The following is a 21,426-nucleotide window of genomic DNA, read 5'->3' on the forward strand; positions in this document are numbered from 1 at the left end:
TGGTGCTTCAGGTTAAGAACAGTTTCAGGTTAAGAACGGACCTCCGGAACGAATTAAGTACTTAATCTGAGATACCACTGTAGCCCCAGGATTTAGGGCCCGTTTGCAAATACAGTTGGCATATACTGAACCTGCATCACCTACACCCAACTTTAGGCAATTATTATTATTATTATTATTCATTAATTCATTCCCCTCCCATCTGGCTGGGTTTCCCTAGCCACTCTGGGCTGCTTCCAGCAAAATATTAATATGGGGTGGGGGGGGGAGCATTTGTTTGAAAGCACTGTTGTGGGGAAATCAGCTTTCCTCACAATGTAGCATATGTCGAGATGGGGGGACAGGGGACCTCAAACTGTGAAGTGGCCTGCAAGTATAGCCATTTGCAGACTATTACTAGAGGGTTCCAAAACTGAGAGAGAAAGCATTGGATCCAAAGGGGTTCGCTGAAGAGACACAGGCAAGAGAGATGCTCTTTAAGAACCTTGTTCTGTGGAAGCACTGAACTGCACCACTGCACCTGCAGCCAGTTTTCATTCAAATAAACACAGAATATATATAAAGTGAAGAAAGTGAAGAGGAATTAAAGAACCTTTTAATGAGGGTGAAAGAGGAGAGCGCAAAATATGGTCTGAAGCTCAACATCAAAAAAACGAAGATCATGGCCACTGGTCCCATCACCTCCTGGCAAATAGATGGGGAAGAAATGGAGGCAGTGAGAGATTTTACTTTCTTGGGCTCCATGATCACTGCAGATGGTGACAGCAGTCACGAAATTAAAAGACGCCTGCTCCTTGGGAGAAAGGTGATGGCAAACCTAGACAACATCTTAAAAAGCAGAGACATCACCTTGCCAACAAAGGTCCGTATAGTAAAAGCCATGGTTTTCCCAGTAGTGATGTATGGAAGTGAGAGCTGGACCATAAAGAAGGCTGATCGCCGAAGAATTGATGCTTTTGAATTATGGTGCTGGAGGAGACTCTTGAGAGTCCCATCGACTGCAAGAAGATCAAACCTCTCCATTCTGAAGGAAATCAGCCCTGAGCGCTCACTGGAAGGACAGATCCTGAAGCTGAGGCTCCAATACTTTGGCCACCTCATGAGAAGAGAAGACTCCCTGGAAAAGACCCTGATGTTGGGAAAGATGGAGGGCACAAGGAGAAGGGGACGACAGAGAATGAGATGGTTGGATAGTGTTCTCGAAGCTACCAGCATGAGTTTGACCAAACTGTGGGAGGCAGTGGAAGACAGAAGTGCCTGGCGTGCTCTGGTCCATGGGGTCACGAAGAGTCGGACACGACTAAATGACTAAACAACAACAACATATATATATATATATATATATATATATATGAGAGAAACGAGGGAGGTAAAGAGGACAGAGATGAATAACTAAACTTACTAAAGCTTGTTTCTATATTTTACTTATTTAATTACCCCATCCGTACCCCATTTTTACTTCAAGAAGCTTGAGATAATGTAGGTGTTTCTCTCTGTCCTCATTTTAATCTCACAACAACCCTGTGAGGGAGGTTAGGCTAAGAGATAGTGACTGCTAAGTGCAGTACAGGGGTGCCAACTTGAATAAAATAATGGGGGGGGGCAGATAAGCCCCGCCTTGCATAATTGATCACATGACGCAGTGCATGCACACCATTTGAATGGCAATACCCACCAACGGAGGGACGCGGGTGGCGCTGTGGGCTAAAGCCTCAACGCCTAGGGCTTGCCGATCGAAAGGTCGGCGGTTCGAATCCCCGCGGCGGGGTGCGCTCCCGCTGCTCGGTCCCAGCGCCTGCCAACCTAGCAGTTCGAAAGCACCCCCGGGGGCAAGTAGATAAATAGGTACCGCTTACCAGCGGGAAGGTAAACGGCGTTCCGTGTGCGGCTCTGGCTCGCCAGAGCAGCGTTGTCACGCTGGCCACGTGACCCGGAAGTGTCCCCGGACAGCGCTGGCCCCCGGCCAATAGATGTGAGATGGGCGCACAAACCCCAGAGTCTGTCAAGACTGGCCCGTTCGGGCAGGGGTACCTTTACCTTTACCTTTACCCACCAACTTGGTGGGGGGGCGGCCCCCTCAAATATTTTATTGGTGGGTCCCAAAGACCCCTCGGCCCCTAGGAGTTGACGCCTATGGTGCAGCGTTTCCTAAACTTGGGCTTCCAGCTATTTTTGGGCTACAACTCCCATCATCCCTAGCTAGCAGGACCTATGGTCAGGAGAGTGATGGAAATTGTAGTCTCAACACAGCTGGAGACCTAAGTTTGGGAAACACTGACCTAGTGGATGGCGATCAAAACTCAAGCTTCCTAGTTCATCACTCTAACCCAGTTGTGAAAGACCTGTGGCCCTCCAGATGTGTTAATAGTCCAACAACATCTGAAAGACCACAGGTTTCCTGTGCCTGCTCTAGCCATTTCACCAAACCGCTTTGATTTTAGAAATTTATTAACAGGAGTGTGTTCTTAGAAGAAGCTCATTACTAGGCTGCTAGAGCCATGATCTTCAAGAGATGAGCGTTCCTTAATTAAACAATTGGTTTTATTATAATCTGCTCAATATTATATGTGTGGAAATTATTCCTTTTCAGGAACTGCACTGAATAGTTCATCTTCAGAGACTGACTCAGGTCTGACTCAGACAGTTACAGCCCACGGGGTGTTCTCCCTGCGAAGGGAAAGTCTTAAGCACTGAGGCTGTGGAAATAAGTGAAATGAACAGTTGAATGTTCAGGGAACATGAGAACGAATTCTAATGAATAGCAGAAATTTGAAGAATGCAGACGGGATATTTATAGAGTAGAACAAGTTCAAAGACACTAATTTGGACCAGGTAGACTGTCAAGGAGTTATATTTTACTGTATTTTTGGTTTTTATGGAAGCCGCCCAGAGTGGCTGGGGAGGCCCAGCCAGATGGGCGGGGTATAAATAATAAATTATTATTATTATAAATTATTATATGAGCGGAACCAAAATACAATAGTGTTCAATGTGACTTTTGCCTGAGTGGAGGGGCTTCGGTGAGATCAGAATGTTGCTTTGTTCGAGACCCTTCACATATTACTCACAATTAAGGGGATATACTAGAGAGCAGGGCTGTGCTCCTGGCCCCATCTTCGAGTGCCCGTGGGTCATGGTGGTTGTCTGCAAGGAAGAACCCAAGCACAAGCAACTGCCTAGGCCTAGGCTTCTATGCAACCTTATTCTGAAGCTGATGCTGTTAGGCAGCTAAAGGTAAAGGGACCTTTGACCATTAGGTGCAGTTGCGGCGCTCATCTCGCTATATTGGCCAAGGGAGCCGGCGTACAGCTTCTGGGTCATGTGGCCAGCATGACTAAGCCACTTTTGGCGAACCAGAGCAGCGCACGGAAACGCCGTTTACCTTCCCACCAGAGCAGTACCTATTTATCTACTTGCACTTTGACGTGCTTTCAAACTGCTAGGTTGGCAGGAGCAGGCACTGAGCAACGGGAGCTCACCCTGTCGGTTAGGCAGTTAGATGTCCACAATTTTGATGTCCGTGTTGAAGCGAAAGTGATGCGGCTTGTGTGGAGCCAAACCTGAGCATGATTGCACACCTGGCAGTGGCACCTAGGGACTCCGCAGGCAGAGGGGTCTGGTGGTATGCAACCCCCCTCAATTTTGTATCACTGGATCAAGTTGAATGAATTAACAAACCGTTTTAGTTTAAGTGAATAAGCACTTAATTGCTACTGTTCTCAATTCTGTTCGGCTAATATCTGATATTGCGGGTCATGCAAACTGCTGTTCCAAATAATGTTTTTTATAGGGTAGGGGGCTCTGGAGATGAGTTTATAGAACCAAGGGAGCAGTGGTCTGAAGGCGCTAGAACAATGTACACATTTTGCTCCCATTAGCCGGCTGTGGAGAGACAGAACTAGCACAAATTCAAACAAATTTTCCCCACAGAAGCCTCTCCTAAATCAAATTTGTCCAAATATACCCTTAGAGCTTGCCACTAGCTTGAAAAACTCTGCTGTGGGTCACTGGCAGGCCCTCCAACAGCCTTCAGAGAGAGGCCACACGTTCTTGAACACTGTCAGCTCTTTAAATCCCAGTGAAGTCAGTGGGGTTTCAGCTGCACAGCGTGGCCACAATCAGTTGGGTGTGCGTATGTGTATTTAAGAAAATATTGTGATATCTTTATTTTTATATACTGCAGAGAACTAGGGATGTAAATATTTTCCACCGGTATAGGTTAAAGTTTTCAAAACACTATAAATCATTCTTATGAAACCTGACTGGAGCAAGCAGGGAATAGATCAGCCCTGCCACTCTTCCTGGCGTGGCTGACAAAATATTTCCAGCTCGCATAAAACATTCCATAAGCAATTACTGAGGGTGTGGCGGCCAGGCCAGCTGCCCTGTAATACTGAAAACACATGGGTCCATCTTTCGCGGGCTTAGGCAGAGAGAGCTGGAAACCTTTGCTGAGACTTGAATACAAGAGGAGCTGGATAATGTTTAGCGCAGGGGTGGCCAACAGGGTGCCCTCCCCTCCAGCTTGCATGGCCAAGAGCAGAGGGCAAATGGGAGTTGCAACCCAACATCTATATAGGGCACTTGCTGCAGAAGAGAGGTTGCAGGAGTTATGCACAACTTTCTGTATGACTTGCTGCCCTAAGGATTCGGCAGCCTACTGTAAATACAGTCGTACTTTGGGAGTTGAACGGAATCCGTTCTGGAAGACCGTTTGACTTCCAAAACGTTCAGAAACCAAAGCGCGGCTTCTGGTTGACTGCAGGAAGCTCCTGCAGTCAGTCGGAAGCCACAGAAGCCCTGTTGGACGTTCAGCTTCCAAAAAGAGCCCGCAAACTGGAACACTCCGAGTTTCCAGCGTTCGGGAACCAAAACGTTCAAGAACTAAGCTGTTCGAAAACCAAGGTACTACTGTACTGTAGTACAAATTGGGGTGGAGTGTTACTGGCAAGCAAGGCAAAGCCAAGTGGTTTTCTTTCCTCCCCCCCCCCATATGTTTTTTTATTGATTTTCAAACAATTTCACAAATTCCTTTCCATTTCAGTACAATATTCCCTTAACATTTTGACTTCCCATCCTTACTTTCATGATGTTTCTGTTCAAATCGTTCACCTACTGCCATAAATGCAGTCTTTTTTTCCAATGACACAGGGGTCAGCAAACTTTTTCAGCAGGGGGCCAGTCCACTGTCCCTCAGACCTTGTGGGGGGCCGGATTATATTTTTTTTTGGGGGGAGGGAATGAACGAATTCCTGTGCCCCACAAATAACCCAGAGATGCATTTTAAATAAATAGGCACGTTCTACGCATGTAAAAACACACTAATTCCTGGACGGTCCGCAGGCCAGATTTAGAAGGTGATTGGGCCACATCTGGCCCCCAGGCCTTAGTTTACCTACCCATGACATATATCCCACATTACATTCCTTTACCGTTCTCATTCCTTTGCTTATTTTTCAAGTCCTGCTTGCGATTTCATTCGACTGTAATCTTTTCTCACATAATCCGAAAAGGGTCTCCACTCTTCCACAAACATTACTTCTTTTTTGGTCTCTCGTTTTCGCCGCCAATAATTTCAAAGTCTGTTCCTCTTTTGTTGGAACTTCTTTTTTCCCATTTATGTGTATACAGAATTCTGGCTGCGGTCGTAGCACGCGTAAACAATTTAGCCAACAAGAAGTTGTAGTACGTTGGGTGGAGACTTGTAGCGTTCAGGAGCCCCCAGAAGGGGGTTCCATGTATAATATTATGCAGAGACAGAGTCTTGGTCTATTTCATCTTGCCTGTTAAGAATGAAGGCACAAGGTGCTTACACTGACAAGGGGGTAAATGAGGATTTGAAGTTAGTGGTGGTCATATGTAAAATCTGTCCACCCCATCCCACTTTCATGCTAATGCTGAAGATCTGATTGGTGAACTTCATTGAATTCTGTGTGTGTGGCAACTTTGCAAATTCTGTTTGTGACTAGGGATGGAAAGAGATGTCGATTTCAGTTCTCATAGTATCTCAGTTTCCCCCGATATAAATTCAGCTCTCTACATTTTGCAGCAGTATTTGGATTTTAAAAAGAAATCCGCACGAAAATTTGTAAGCATTATAGTGAGAATTTTTCCTAACAAACATATTTTCATGTGCAGTTGCAACTAATGGAATGTGTGCAACATGGGAGGGGCTTTTCTAGGAAAAGTTTCCTTGCTACTTTATTGGATGTTGTTTACATAATCTCGTTATATTTATAGATCTGAAATGCTGTTTTTTGTATGTTATTATATTCGCTGTTTTGTTTTCCGTGTTATTAGGAAATTCTTTTCGCACTGTTTGGTTTTGAAATGCCTTGTTTTCTTTGTTGTAAGCTGCTTTGAGCATTTGTCTGTGTGTGGGAAAGCGGCATACACATAAAATGAACGAATGTACAATTTTTACAAGCAGTTTCCCGTAATATAATGCATGTTTGTAGATTATTTTCACTGGCATCTTCATTTTTATGTGTTTTTATTCCATTTTCTTTATTGCATTTATAAGCATTTTTGTAAACGTTAATTGGAGAATTGCAACATTTGGATATGTGCAAATTTTGAAGGATAGCTGTGTTTCGGTTTTCATGTTTTGGAATGTGCACATTTGAGAGATTTAAATACGTACGGAATCAAATTTATGCTCCATCCCTTGTTATGACTGTATGAAAACTAATGAGCTAGTAGATTCAAGAACATCATTTCATGGTTACACAGAGAGGCCAAAAGCTCAAAAGCAAATTAGCAAAGAATGTGAAATGTTCTTTTCACTCAAGATATTTCATTCATTTTGTGCCAAGGCAGATAAAAGCATAAATTTTGTCAGAAACATCTGAACCTCCTTCCTTCTCCGCAGACTAGCTGTGTTTCCTATAGCGATTTGGAATGTGTCTGACACTTTACAGCAGCTCTCGCTCATCCCTGGAATAAACTTGTGAAGTAATTTGTTAAATAGTCCCATTTTATAGATGGCAATGGGTGTGACTTCCCCAAACCAAGAGAAAAATAATTTATGGCTTGGAGGAATCCGAACTCGGTTCCCCATCATAGTTCAAGTCTGACATTCTTCCTACTAAACCCACATTGCCACCTAGATCAGGCATCCCCAAACTTGGGCCTCCAGCTGTTTTTGGACTACAACTCCCAGCATCCCTAGCTAACAGGACCAGTGGTCAGGGATGATGGGAATTGTAGTCCCAAAACATCTGGAGAGCCTAGTTTGGGGATGCCTGACCTAGATCATAACAGCTCTCACTATTTGGCCACACTGCGTAACTATCACCATAGGAATCTTTCCATTGAGATTCCAAAGTATATCCAGGAAATCTAAATTCAATGCATTGTTACTTGGAGCTAAAATATGTCTGTCTTGCTGGTTGGCAGCACAGCTCTGCAAACTGCTGTGGGCACTTCTAGACTGTCCCCATTTTAGGGTGGCAAACGGGCTGGGTTCCACCCAACTTTAGGAAGGCCCAGTGTGTGTGATGTCATGCACGTAACACGTGTGTGATGTCATGTGATGGGAGGAGTCCCAACAGAGCCCACTATGGTCACAGGTAGGCCAGCCAGGGCCATGGGAAGGCCCGCCAGGGCCTGTCACAGTCTTAGGAAGGCTTGGTGGGGTCTGTCATAGCTGCAGGTAGGCCCAGTGGAGCTCACCACAGGCTGCACAATATTGAGGGGGCCCGACCCCCTCCTTGTAAAATTGGGGGGTGCCCCCCTCCGCCTGTAAGGTGGGATTTAATCACACACCACCAAATTTAGGTTTCACATTCAAACTTGACTTGAAGGTCTTGTGCACCAAAAGCACTCCCACTTAAGATCAGATTATTATTATTTTTTTGTGATAAAGAAAGTGTTGGGGAAATGTACTGGGAAGATGACATTGGTGCAACCAAGCGATCAGAATGAATGCTGAATGCACAGGACATCTGGAACGGAGCATTTGAGAGTTTATTTTCACAGGTGTGGCAGAGGATTATTCCCTCTATCTCTCTCTCTTTAAAGGAATTCCCAGTCGCACTGAGTTAACATTTATACATAATCCTATTTGCTTAGTGAAAAGAGAAAAAGTTAGCTTTGTACCTGTTTCATCTTAGTTGTAGGGGAGGGCGAAGGTTTTTTTAATCTCTATTACCGCGGAGGGCGAGGAAGTGCCTGAGTTAGCAGCAACTGCTTTATCTCATCTCAGCTTTTCGTTCAGCACTTTTTGTAAAGGGGGGGGGGCGAGTAATGTCTTAATACTTTTGACAAATGTTCAAGAGGAAACCCCTGAGAGAGCAGAGAGTCCTCCTTCCGAAGGCCAGTCTAATCAAACAGAAGGCTCATTGCGGTTGCTGAACTCAGCAAACAAGAGACTGATCCCGGCGCCGGATAGATATATTATGTTCGATGCCAATTGTGCGCATCCTTTCTCCCAGGAACACATGCCAACAAAGGGCAACTCTCTTATATACATATATATTTATATCAGTGTGCTATCTAGAGACGAAGTCTTCCTTGCAAAAGAAAACTGTCAAGGCCCAAGGAAAGCAATTACATTGGGCTCACTTATCGGCATTGTAAAATGTTCTCTCTCTCTTTGCCGCGTAATTGTCATACATCAGCTCATCTGGGAACGAAAGGCCTTCAGTTCTGTTGATTACGTGGTTGCGATCTGTTATAAATTACGTTAAAATGCATCCACGAGGCCATCTGAGGGTGAGAGAATCCAATTACAGGGGGTGTCCAGGAAAGGGAGAAGGGAGCTCCCTCCCAAACGACTGAAATTGGATTTCCACCTTTCTTCGAGAAATGAAAGCTCTCTTTGCCTACCATTCGGATACAGAATGCTGACACTGTTTTGACAAGGGGGGTTCTTATTCATCAATGAGTGAGCAAGTACATTAGCCAGTGCTTGCTGCTTTGCAAGCACAAATGCAAGTTCACACTGATCAGAGTGATGCTCTGCTTTGTTTGTCATCATACTGCAGCAAACAGGAGCCTTGCCGTGTCAATGTTCTTGCGTTAACTGCATGCAAAAAAGGGGTAGGAATGTTGATAGGAATGTTTCCAAATAATTTGGGGGAGAATTATAAGCACCTAATTATACATAAGGGTCACTGGTGGCGCTGTAGGTTAAACCACAGAGCCTAGGACTTGCCGATCAGAAGGTCGGTAGTTCGAATCCCTGCGACGGGGTGAGCTCCCGTTGTTCAGTCCCTGCTCCTGCCAACCTAGCAGTTCAAAAGCACGTCAAAATGCAAGTAGATAAATAGGTACCGCTCCGGCGGGAAGGTAAACGGCATTTCCGTGTGCTGCTCTGGTTCACCAGAAGCAGCTTAGTCATGCTGGCCACATGACCCGGAAGCTGTACGCCGGCTCCCTCGACCAGTAAAGCAAGATGAGTGCTGCAACCCCAGAGTCGGTCACGACTGGACCTAATGGTCAGGGGTCCCTTTACTTGTACCTAATTATACATCTATATAGCTATGCACAAACACATACAGATGCATATCTATGCACATACCTATCACTTTTATTTCCATCCTTCCTCCAAGTAAGCTTGTTTCCGGCTGCTCCAAAGGGTAGGACACAAACCAGTCAATTCAAGTTACAAGAAAGGAGATTCCAGCTTAACGCCAGGAATAACTTTCTGGCCGTAAGACCTGTTCGACAGTGGTACAGACTCCCTTGGGATGTGGTGGACTCTCCTTCATAGGAGGTTTTTAACCAGAAACTAGATGACCATCTGTCATGAATACTTTAGTTAGGATTCCTGTGGGGGTTGGACTAGATGACCCTTGAAGTTCCCTGCCAACTCTACAATTCTGTGATTCTGAGGAGCTCAGACTGTTAGCCAAAAAGTGCAAAGACATCGTGCAAATTCCACCAAGGTGCAGTTCAAAAGACAACAGCTTGCTTTTTTTCAAGTCATTCAGAATACTTTGGACTCAGACAGGCACATGAACCAACCGTAACTTGTAAGATGCAGAAAATGATGCAGGGATTCAGGAAGAAACTATCCCTCCCCTCCATCGGTATTGATGCGAGAAATACTATCAAATAGACACCCATGGTACTTGGGTAACGGCACCCACACAGCAATTATAAGGGATACCAAATTGACCAGATCTGTACTTTAAGTTTACGAACTTGATTTTTGTAGTTCAGTGGCCTTCACAGTTCTCCAAATGTAGCAGTGTAGTTCTTGGCTGTTTGTGCATGTAAAAACACATACACATTCAGTCTTGGAAGTGCATAAAACTATGTGTAAATCACCTTGAGACGATTTGCTTAGAAAGTGATTAATAAATTGATGATAATGGAATACAACCATAATAATATATGTTTTGTACCGTGTACAATACCAGTGTTGTTATTTATACATAGAATTATGCAGACAAAGCATGTGATATTCATCGTGCTTCATCACATGTAAAACTATGAGAAACTTGCAAAAAAAAAAATGTACAGATTAATACCAGAAGACAACAGAATTGAACCATGAGTTAACAAATATACAAAGGAATCTTAGTCAGAAGGCGGCTGTTTTGCAAGACCATCATTTGCAAGACCAAATAATGCCTTATCTATGGGAAGTAGCATGTTTCCCCACATACCAAATGTTATGCTTTGGCCCTCTTGGAATTTGCTCTCAATAGAAGTGCAACCTTCAGAGTTACCATCAGAACTGTGTGGAACAAAGTTGAAAACAACTGAACATTTTATGTGGGCAAACCTTCCGCCCGCCCGCCCCACCAGCGCGCAGAAAGAAACCTGATCGTGCAGAAAGGCTCTTAATTAGCATGATTGCTGCCGAAAGAATGGAGTATTTAAATCTCCATGTTTAAACAAAAGAGGTATTTGCTCTGCCGTGAAAGTCCAATGATAAAACCTTATAATAACGGGTAAGTGTTCGGGATATGCAGACGGTGCCAATGCCAGCTTGAGCCTAATTAGTTAGGGAATCAAGGAGAATTTTAAATGTTAATTAGGTAAGAAGCATCCTACTGTATGTGCCTAATTTACTGTACAGGATTAATTTATCTGAGCTAGCATGAAGCAATTAAGAAACCCTGATTATATTTTCAGAAAGCTTGTATTAACATTCCCATAATTGACAACGTATTGATTTATATTCTCCCAGATTGCACTTTGTCTTTTTGCTTGAACTTGAAACCTGCCAGCGATAATCTTAAACGTTTTCAGCCTGCCTGGACATTTTTCAGAAACCAGAAATAATGGTGGCGGTTGTTTTTATTTTGAATGCGGCTTTACGGCAGGGAGTGAGCAGGATTGGGTACTTGTGGGTACGCGTTAGTGCTTCTACTGTATAATGTGCAAAGTAGCCACACAGGTTTTACTTCCTTGCTTACTCAGTCGAAGCTGGCGAAGGGGAACTACAACTGGAACGTCTCCTTCCTGTCTCTTTCCCTGGCGAATCCTTAAAAAAATAAAAATGCAGCCATATCACCGCTTATAAGGACAGAAGCAAGTAAATGGTGAAGTTGTGTACCTTCTTGTCTGTAAAAAGTGGTGCTTTACAGATCAATTTCTTTTACAGCAGGTGTGCCAACTTCTCCCCTCTCCCCACCGGATGTTGCCAGACTACAGCTCTCATCATCCTTGACCATCGGCCATGATGGCTGGGGGTTGATGGGAGTTGGAGTCCCGACAACATCAGAAAGAGCCACAGGTCCCCCCATCCATCTTTACTGGTTAATCCCAAACAGGTTGTTTATAGAATCAGTATGATATTTTATTGATAATTCGTTTGCCTTTATTGTGATGGGTAATATGGGAAAGTGGTACAGTGGTACCTCGGGCTACAGATGCTTCAGGTTACAGACTCCGCTAACCAAGAAATAGTACCTCGGGTTAAGAACCTTGCTTCAGGATGAGAACAGAAATCGTGCGGCGGGAGCGGGAGGCCCCATTAGCTAAAGTGGTACCTCAGATTAAGAACAGTTTCAGGTTAAGAAAAGACCTCCAGAACGAATTAAGTTCTTAACCCGAGGTACCACTGTATAAATATCAGAGGATCATAATGAAGAGCAGCTATGCAGGATCAAACCAAAGGTTTATCTGGTCCAATGGGTGGGCAGATGGTACCGTCCTTGAAACAATTTGTGCATGTTAAGCTTTTTGCTAACGGCTTGCTTCTGTTATTTCCTTTGCTCCAGGACTCTGAATTTGACCCGTTGAAGTTTACTAGCCTAATTGAATGCGAGGAGCCGAATAACGACTTAAGCAGGTTTCGAGGCTTCATGTGAGTATACCCTTGCAATTTCATCTACGGTTAAGAATTGCCCTGCAGGTTTAGGCTGCAATCTTCTGAACGCTTACCTGGGAGTAAGGCCCGTCGAACTTAATAGGACTTAACTTCCGAGTAGACATGTATGGGCTTGCGCTGTCAAACCTTTGCATAGTGAAGTTCGCGAGTCTTATGAATCGTTTATGGGAGGAGAGGGTTGTGATGGAAATGAATTTGACGGGGGTAGTGAACATGTGACTGATGGCGTGACTTGTGTTTTTCGCTACATCTTCGTACCCATCAGCGGCTCAGGAAAAAGCACAAAAGGATACGAGTCGTATTTGGGGAAGGCTTAAAACTTGAAAGTGTTTCAGTAGTTGGTGGAAACGGAACCTGAGGCCGCTGGATGAATTAAACAAGAGCTACAGTGAGGGTGCTAAATTATGAAGCAAAGCCAAAACCATTTTGGGAAGATTTTTTTTAAAAAAATACAAATGTACATGGAAAACCTGTTAAGAGGGGATTGCAACTCCTGTTCATCTGATTATCTGACATCAGCAGAGAGAATGGAGAAAAGCTGTTTAAATTCTTGGGTGAGGCTTAGCACCCATCTTTCCATAGACTATTTCAATCCTGTGTCAAAAAATCAGACCTCTGTGATATTCTTAACATTAGAGCAGCCATGCTGGATAAAATCAAGGGTCCCTCGTGTCTAGCACCCTCTCTGCTCCCAGAGTTGCCACAGGAGACAGCTTCTTGCTTGGTTTTGAGCTGTTGGAGTGGATAGTGGAGTTTATTTGTATTTATTTAAATGGGTTGGTTTATCTTTCCCAGGAGTTACTGGGGATTGAACCTGTGACTTTTTGTGTGGGAAGCAGTTGCTCTAACACTAAGTGATGGCCATTCTTTCAGAATATGTTTGATATGTTGTGAGTCAGTTCAAGCACGATCTTGTGGGGAGCAATTTTTGATAAAATGTTTCCGTTCTTGGAATTTATTCTCCTCTGCTCTCTGGGCAACTTTCTGCTTGCAAAACATATTGAATTCGGTGGCATTTGGTCACTTTCCCATCAGTACTTAACATTTTATTTACTTACTTATGGCGTTATAAAGTTCTCTGGGCAGCTTACAATAAATAAGTAAAAGAATAATTGAAATACAGAGTAAGACAGGAAACTTTTATCCCATGTCCATAGAATGTCCCACACAAAGTCTTGGTCCATTCAGGATTAAATCAAGGGTTGTCTCTTCTTTGCTCAGCTCAATATTCTAAAATAACTGTATCCCAGAGATTTCTGCTCTTCCTCTATCTTTCTGATAACATCCACTGTTTGTCTGTTTCCTCTCCACATTTTCTGTTTGTGTGCATTTTCATCCCTGTGACTTAGTTTTTTAAAAAACTACTGTCATTTGTTTCTGGCCTTGTTCATATGTCACAGTGAACCACAGTTAACAGTTTACCAATAGAATACAAACTGCATTATATAGTCACAGAAGTTTATCACGGCCACTTTGTTCCCCTCTAGTCATCCTGGGGGGAAAAGAAAGCATGATCCCTGAATTAGCAGCATATATGAACCAGGGATCCTGATTTGTTTCCCTCAAACCACAGTCTGAAACCAAGGTTTGTTCTTGGCTTACCAGGTCATGGTTTGTTCCCTCCATACACTAGTGGGAAAGGGACACGGGTGGGACTGTGGCCTAAACCACTGAGCCTCTGGGGTTGCCAGTCAAGTCGGATGGTCGGCGGTTTGAATCCCCATGACGGAGTGCACTCCTGTTGCTCTGTCCCAGCTCCTACCAACCTAGCAGTTCAAAAGCACACCAGTGCAAGTAGATAAATAGGTACCGCTGTGGCGGGAAGGTAAACAGCATTTCCGTGTGCTCTGGTTTCCGTCACGGTGTCCCGTTGTGCCAGAAGCGGTTAAGTCATGCTGGCCACATGACCCAGAAAGCTGTCTCTGGACAAATGCCCGCTCCCTCGGCCTGAAAGCCAGATGAGCACCGCAACCCCATAGTCGCCTTTGACTGGACTTAACCATCCAGGGGTCCTTTACTTTACCTTAGTAGTGGGAGGAGACAACAGCCCAGAAAGATGTATTCATGGGATACCATTTGCTATGGTTTACTGTGATGTGTGAACTGATACCCTCACCCTTAGTCATACAGAACAGAATGTTCCTGTTTGCAGCATTTGTGATATTAAACCCTAGCAATCTGGTTCCACTGCATTCAAGTGACATTGTCTGTCTAGTACAGGTTGTGTTGTTCCTAAATGTTTCCATTGCCCACCAAATCCTTCTTCCTAGAAACTCTATTGTCTCATGCATGCAGATGGCTTTAAGAGCTTGGATTTTAATAACAACCTAGAATTTTTTTACCCGTGCGTCCCAACTACATTTCCCAATGTCGTCAAATTCTGGCCTGTGTCATAACCACTCACTCCTCCATCATGACTTGCTATTTAACAACCTACCTGTTACCTGTGTTTCTTTTGAACCTGGTAGGCCTGTCACCACATGATCAAGGCATACATCACAAACTTACCTTCCGTATCTTTTCAATAATTAAATCACTCGTTTCCAGAGCCCAAGCCCAGAATTGTATCCTCCTTGAGAGAGGGTATCAATTCATTATGGGAGAAATGTTTCCTTTCTTAGGGATAATTTCTCTACTGCTCAGTAAGGTTCCTTTCCATTTAAAATAATAATAATAATAATAATAATAATAATAATAATAATAATGCTGCAACTGGCAATTGCAAAGTCAAACGAGTGGTTTGAAAGTGATTGTGATCAGTTCTCCCATTTTAATGCTTTTTTCCTTTTCGCCTGTGTAACTTACCTGGCAAATAGCAGGTGTCATCAGTGTTGTACTGTGATATCTGCCATCTCTGTACTCAGAAGCAGAGGCATAGGGGCAAACTGCAAACAGTGCCAGTCAAGCATTCGGGACAAAGGGGTCACAACCAGCAGCCTACCTCTTCTGTTCCGTTAGCCACGGTGAGATTTTAGGAAATGATATGTTTAGACTTCCATAAACATCATTTTGAGTCATAGGCGGGTCCTATGCCTGCCATGATCTCAAGGCTTTTATTGTGCCCTGTAATCACTATGTCATATCAAATACCCATAGCAGACTATTAGGAACGTAGGAAGCTGCCTTATACTGAGTCAGGCAGTGGGGTCTTTCATAGACTGACTGCGTGTAGAGGAATGGTAGGAGGGACCAGCTGAGGACATCCCTCCAGGGGAACCCTCAGGGGAAGACGGCTCAGTAAGATAGCAAACATTAAAAACCTCCCTAAACAGGGCTGCCTTCAGATGTCTTCTAAAAGTCAGATAGTTGTTTATTTCCTTGACATCTGATGGGAGGGCGTTCCACAGGGCGGGCGCCACTACCGAAAAGGCCCTCTGCCTGGTTCCCTGTAACCTCACTTCTCACAATGAGGGAAGCACCAGAAGGCCCTCAGAGCTGGACCTTAGTGTCCAGGCTGAATGATAGGGGTGGAGATGCTCCTTCAGGCACACTGGGCCGAGGCCGTTTAGGGCTTTAAAGGTCAGCACCAACACTTGGAATTGTGCTCAGAAACGTATTGGGAGTCCTTTAAGAACGGTGTTATGGCAGCCGGTCCCAGTCACCAGTCTGGCAGCCGCATTCTGCATTAGTTGTCATTTCCTTCAAAGGTTGCCCCACGTAGAGCACAGCAGATGCCGTGCTATGGAGCTAGGAAGGGAAAGTCCGTGTCGGTCCACACGAGTGTCTCTTCCCACTCTGTTTTCTGTTTCACTCTTGGCAATTTCTGTTGCGAGCTACTTGGTGACAGGAACCTATCCTTTTAGCTGTTGTTATTTCTGTAAAGCTCCACAGATACTTAGAATGTTACATAAATAAAGAAAAACCATAAATACAACCACAGGGCTTTGGGTTCTTTGCAACCGGCAGGTTTATGAACTGCTACATTCAACACGAGTCGACTCATGAAACCCCATTCTGTGATGTATTGAGTTAGTCTCCCTAGTGTCAGAGTGCCTTTTATCATTTTGCCTAGTAGAGATGGTGATCGGGAAGGTATTGCCAGGCAGAAAGCATTAAAGTGCACAATAGCTGACTTACCCTATACGTCTACAGAAAGGATTACAATGAGATTGCGCAGCATAGGACTTTGAGCACCCTGAAGGGCTATATAAATGCTTCATGACCTAGGCAATGATTAATAATAATAAGATGCACTGCAGTCCATTTCTGTATTATTTCACGTCCCAACTCCTTGTGATTCAGTGGGAAGAGTGCTGCACTGGGGTCTATGTTAGCCTCTCAGCCACACACTCAAATCACTTGCTCCATTCCAGTAAGAGTCACCAGTGTGCCTTTTAGTCCTAGGCATAGCGCTCACACAATACTAGTTGTTGAAATTGCTGCACACTAAGTGCTTAATGAGGGTGAAAGAGGAGAGTGCAAAATATGGTCTGACGCTCAACATCAAAAAAATGAAGATCATGGCCACTGGTCCCATCACCTCCTGGCAAATTGAAGGGGATGAAATGGAGGCAGTGAGAGACTACTTTCTTGGGCTCCATAATCACTGCAGATGGTGACAGCAGTCACGAAATTAAAAGACGCCTGCTTTTTGGGAGAAAAGCAATGACAAACCTAGACAACAACTTAAAAAGCAGAGACATCACCTTGCCGACAAAGGTCCGTATAGTTAAAGCTATGGTTTTCCCAGTAGTGATGTATGGAAGTGAGAGCTGGACCATAAAGAAGACTGATCGCCAAAGAATTGATGCTTTTGAATTATGGTGCTGGAGACTCTTGAGAGTCCCATGGACTGCAAGAAGATCAAACGTATCCATTCTTAAGGAAATCAGCCCTGGATGCTCACTGGAAGGACAGATCCTGAAGCTGAGGCTCCAATACTTTGGCCACCTCATGAGAAGAGAAGACTCCCTGGAAAAGACCTTGATGCTGGGAAAGATTGAGGGCACAAGGAGAAGGGACGACAGAGGACGAGATGGTTGGACAGTGTTCTCGAAGCTACAAACATGAGTCTGACCAAACTGCGGGAGACAGTGGAAGACAGAAGTGCCTGGCGTGCTCTGGTCCATGGGGTCATGAAGAGTCGGACATGACTAAACAACAACAACAACAAAAGTGTATTCAACTGATTATCACCTTGTTTGAGAAAGGTATAGGAAGACCTGATTCCAAATGTCTTCTTTTCCCACCCCTAATGGACAATTAACTTTGTCAGAGCCAAAAAGCAGACTCTAATGGGAGAATTTTGTTTCTAGCTCCGTGCATTTAATGCCATTTTTATCTCTGGATCAGGATAGTTGTTCCTTTGCCTCAGTCCCCCTTGCCTGTAAAATGGGAATACTTTATTGAATTGGAGATTGTCGTTAAGGGGTTGTTGCTTTTTGTGAGGGAAAATGACCCTTTTCATGCAGAGCCTTCTCAGTTGAGGCACCTGACCATGGGACTGCCTCTCAAATATCTGAGAGATCCTTTCTTTCCCCGTGGACTGTCTTGGGTGTGAAAATTGGCAAAGAATACCCCTTTGGGAGCTCTGCTACCCTCAGAAATTTGAGAGGTGGTGGCCCAGATCAGGGCATTCTCTGCAGTGGCCTCTAAGTTGTGGAATTTCCTCCCCACTGAGATGCATTTGGCAGCTTCATTGTATAGCTTTTGCCCTTTGCTAGCCCCACTCTGTTATTCTGATTGTAAATTGTTGTAGCTGATATTAATATTGTATTTTACATTGCTGCAACCTGCCCAAGGACTTTATGGTGAAGGGCTGGTAAGAAATCTTAATAATAATAATAAGCCTCTTCATTGATGCTCTTGAACTAGATGGTTAAGGTGCATCTCTTCCATGTTTTATTTACTTTAATTTCCAACTGCTTGTGGGTTGGTTTTACGGGTTTCTTTTAATTGCTCTTTTTATAGTTCATTTTACTTATTTGAGTTGTCTGTTTTAATGTTGTAAACATTGGGAGTTTCTAAAGGGCCAAAAGGCAATATATAAATAACTTCCTAGAGAAATATAGATGTATTGCAAACTCTTCCGTAGGAATTATGGTGAAAGTTGTTAAAAAGCAGTAACTTCTCTTCATTTTCAATCTTTAAATTTTACTGAAGAGGGGAGAAAACTTCCATGTGAAAGCTTTGTGAAATTCCATTGAAGGACAACAGGCAAGAGATGGAATGGGAAATCCCTGATTATTGTTTGTAAATTGAGTATAAAGATGCTAAGGTTGATTTTCCTGCCTTCTATAGGTTGGTAAGGAATGAAACAAGTCCTCTGCCGCAGTTATGAAACGTATACATAAGTTGATATCTCTTGTGCTTTTGCAGCGTGCATAGAAGTGGCAAAAAGGTTGCGCTGAGTAAAGAAAACCTTTTGTTGCGGGGATGTACGATTAGAAATACAGAAGAAGTCTCAGGAATAGTCATCTATGCCGGTAAGAGGCTGCTACCCTTTACCTTGTGCTTTTACACTTCGTTCCTTTTAATCACCCCCAAAATGATTGTGTATACACCATCATGGCATTCACCTTCCTTTCGGCAGGGCACGAGACGAAAGCCCTTCTCAATAACAGCGGGCCACGTTACAAGCGAAGCAAGCTCGAAAGACAAATGAATGTCGATGTCCTTTGGTGTGTCCTCATTCTTATTGTGATGTGCTTGTTTTCAGCCATTGGTAAGTCCCCACCATTTTTAGCTATAAGGTGTAAAAAAAATAAAATTTAAAGGCAGGGAATGAATAACAATGAAAATAAATACGGATAAATAATTCTGTTTATTCATGTATTGGAACAAAGACAGCCGGCATAATTAACTTCGTGTTTGAGACCCAGCTCTGCTCAACTAAATTAGATGCTTTGGGAACAGAGATTTCTTTATTGTAAAATATACCTTATAATTTTATAAATAAATAAATTTTACAAATAAATAAATAAATAAATAAATAAATAAATAAATAAATAAATAGGGACTTCCGTACCTCGGAAGTCGAACGCCTTGCCGGTTGAACATTTTGGCTCCCAAACTTCACAAATCTGGAAGTGAGTGTTCCAGTTTGCGAACATTCTTTGGAAACCGAACGTCCGACGTGGCTTTTGTGGCTTCCGATTGGCTGCAGGAGTTTATTAATTTATAGGGTTTAGCTTGGGAGGGGGGGTGTACTCTGCAAACCCGTCGACTTTGTCTCTCTTATATTTAATTTTCTATTTCTTTCTCTCCCACCTGTCCTACAGGTCATGGAGTCTGGGTCTGGCAATATGGTGACAAAAAGAAGCCTGTCTTTGTTGTCCCGGATTCCAGAGGAAACTATTTGCCTCCAATTAAAGCTGCAGTTTATTTATTTTTGACCATGATTATAGTGTTTCAGGTAACTATGCACATATTGCTTGAGATACCTTTTGTTGTTGTTGTTTCGGCCAAGTCACATTGGGGCAAAAGTTTACTAAATTGCAAGGAGTTGGACTTGGTGACCTCACAGTCCCTTTCCAACTCCGCAGTGTTGTGATTCTGTGTGGGTTTTCTGTGGATTGACATTTGCTTTGATTCAGGGGTAAGGAGAGGGATTTCCCAGGGGAAGTAGTGGGAGTCCCATGCTTTGAAAGCATGAGAAAAGTGCTTGGACCTGCGCTTTCTAAGCATGGAACAAGCAGAGTGTGAACGAACCCTCATAAAGTTGATACCCCATAATACGGCAGCTAGACTGGTGACTGGAAGTGGCCACCCAGACCATATAACACCGGTCCTGAAAGACCTGCATTGGCTCCCAGTATATTTTTGAGCACAATTCAAAGTGTTGGTGCTGACCTTTAAAGCCCTAAATGGCCTCAGCCCCAGTATACCTGAAGGAGCGTCTACACCCCCATCGCTCAGCCTGGACACTGAGGTCCAGCTCTGAGGGCCTTCTGGCGGTTCCCTCACTGCGAGAAACGAGGTTACAGGGAACCGGGCAGAGGGCCTTCTTGGTAGTGGCACCCGCCCTGTGGAACGCCCTCCCATCAGATGTCAAGGAAATAAGTAACTATCTGAAGGCAGCCCTGTTTAGGGAAGTTTTTAATGTTTGATGTTTTATTGCTTTTAAAAATTATTATTAATATTATGTTGGGAGCTGCCCAGAGTGGCTGGGGGAAACCCAGCCAGATCGGTGGGGTAACAACAACACAACAACAACAATATTATTTATTTATTTATTTATTTATTATTTATTTATTTATTTATTATTATTAGGCCTCTCCAGTGGGTTTCCCTTTACCATTAGAGGCTGAAGTTTACTTATGCGCCGGGAGGCAGGAGCCTAGAAAGCTGCTCCTTTGAGCTCATTGTTGCCTACACTGACTGACAGCACCTTTCCAGAATTTCGGACAGAGGACATTCCCTGCCCCACACCTGGAGCTGCCAGGGATTGAACCAAGGAACCTCTGCACAAAAAGCAGCTGCCCCTCTGTGTCGCTGAATACAGACCACGTTCTGACTTGAGGGAGGCCTTCCTGTTTTGTGAAGCCTGCCCCCAAGCGCAGCCCAGCGTCCAAGCCTGCCCCTCCACCATTGGCTGGGGCAGGCAGGCTTAGACTGGTCTTCTGATAGGTTGCGTGGTGCCATTATGCCCCTCCCTCTGCCTACCCAGGTCGGATACTGACCCTGGATCTCCCCGCCAGGTCCTATAGGAGCCTCTGCCGTGCTGCAATGCCGCCTCACCAGAAGGGCGAGCGGGCTTCTTGGATAAACATTTCAGGTTTCCTTGAGTGGAGAGCCCCGGGTGCTGTGTCTGAGAATGGGAGCCAAAGCACCCTTGAGATGTTCTTGGACTTATACAGATTTCCCCATCTAAGCTGAATGTGCTCTGTACCTTCTTCACAGGACTGGGGGCCCCTGCACAGGAAGCATGTTATGGTACCAAGAGTTCTCTACACTGAAATATATACTCTTCTATGAATAGAGTCTTTTGTGAGGTTAAAGGAAATCCTTGGAAAACGTACTTAACAAAAATCTCTGGGGGTGGGGTGGGGCAACCCTCTTCCCGTAACACTTTGCCTAGCAGTCACAAAACACAAGGTACATTTGCACAAGCTTGCTTTTTTGCACAGACCCAGACTTTGTTTCCTTGCTTCAACTTTTGTCGGAGAGCTGGCTTAGAAGCCTATTTGGTGTGTGTG

The 21,426-nt window shown here is 44.1% G+C and overlaps 1 protein-coding gene across 2 annotated transcripts in view; it reads left to right on the plus strand.

Annotated features, from left to right (window-relative positions):
• ATP10A (ATPase phospholipid transporting 10A (putative)) overlaps positions 1-21,426 on the plus strand; it is a 144,935-nt gene that overhangs the window by 81,968 nt on the left and 41,541 nt on the right. For both annotated transcript variants that reach the window (XM_082220009.1, XM_082220008.1), the window contains 4 exons: positions 12,180-12,265; positions 18,608-18,714; positions 18,822-18,953; positions 19,510-19,643. In XM_082220009.1, coding sequence (XP_082076135.1) covers positions 12,180-12,265; positions 18,608-18,714; positions 18,822-18,953; positions 19,510-19,643 — 459 coding nt within the window. The remainder of the gene's footprint in view (positions 1-12,179; positions 12,266-18,607; positions 18,715-18,821; positions 18,954-19,509; positions 19,644-21,426) is intronic.

The sequence above is a fragment of the Podarcis vaucheri genome (genome assembly GCF_965113315.1).
Source record: "Podarcis vaucheri genome assembly, chromosome: 4".
Lineage (NCBI taxonomy): Eukaryota > Metazoa > Chordata > Lepidosauria > Squamata > Lacertidae > Podarcis > Podarcis vaucheri.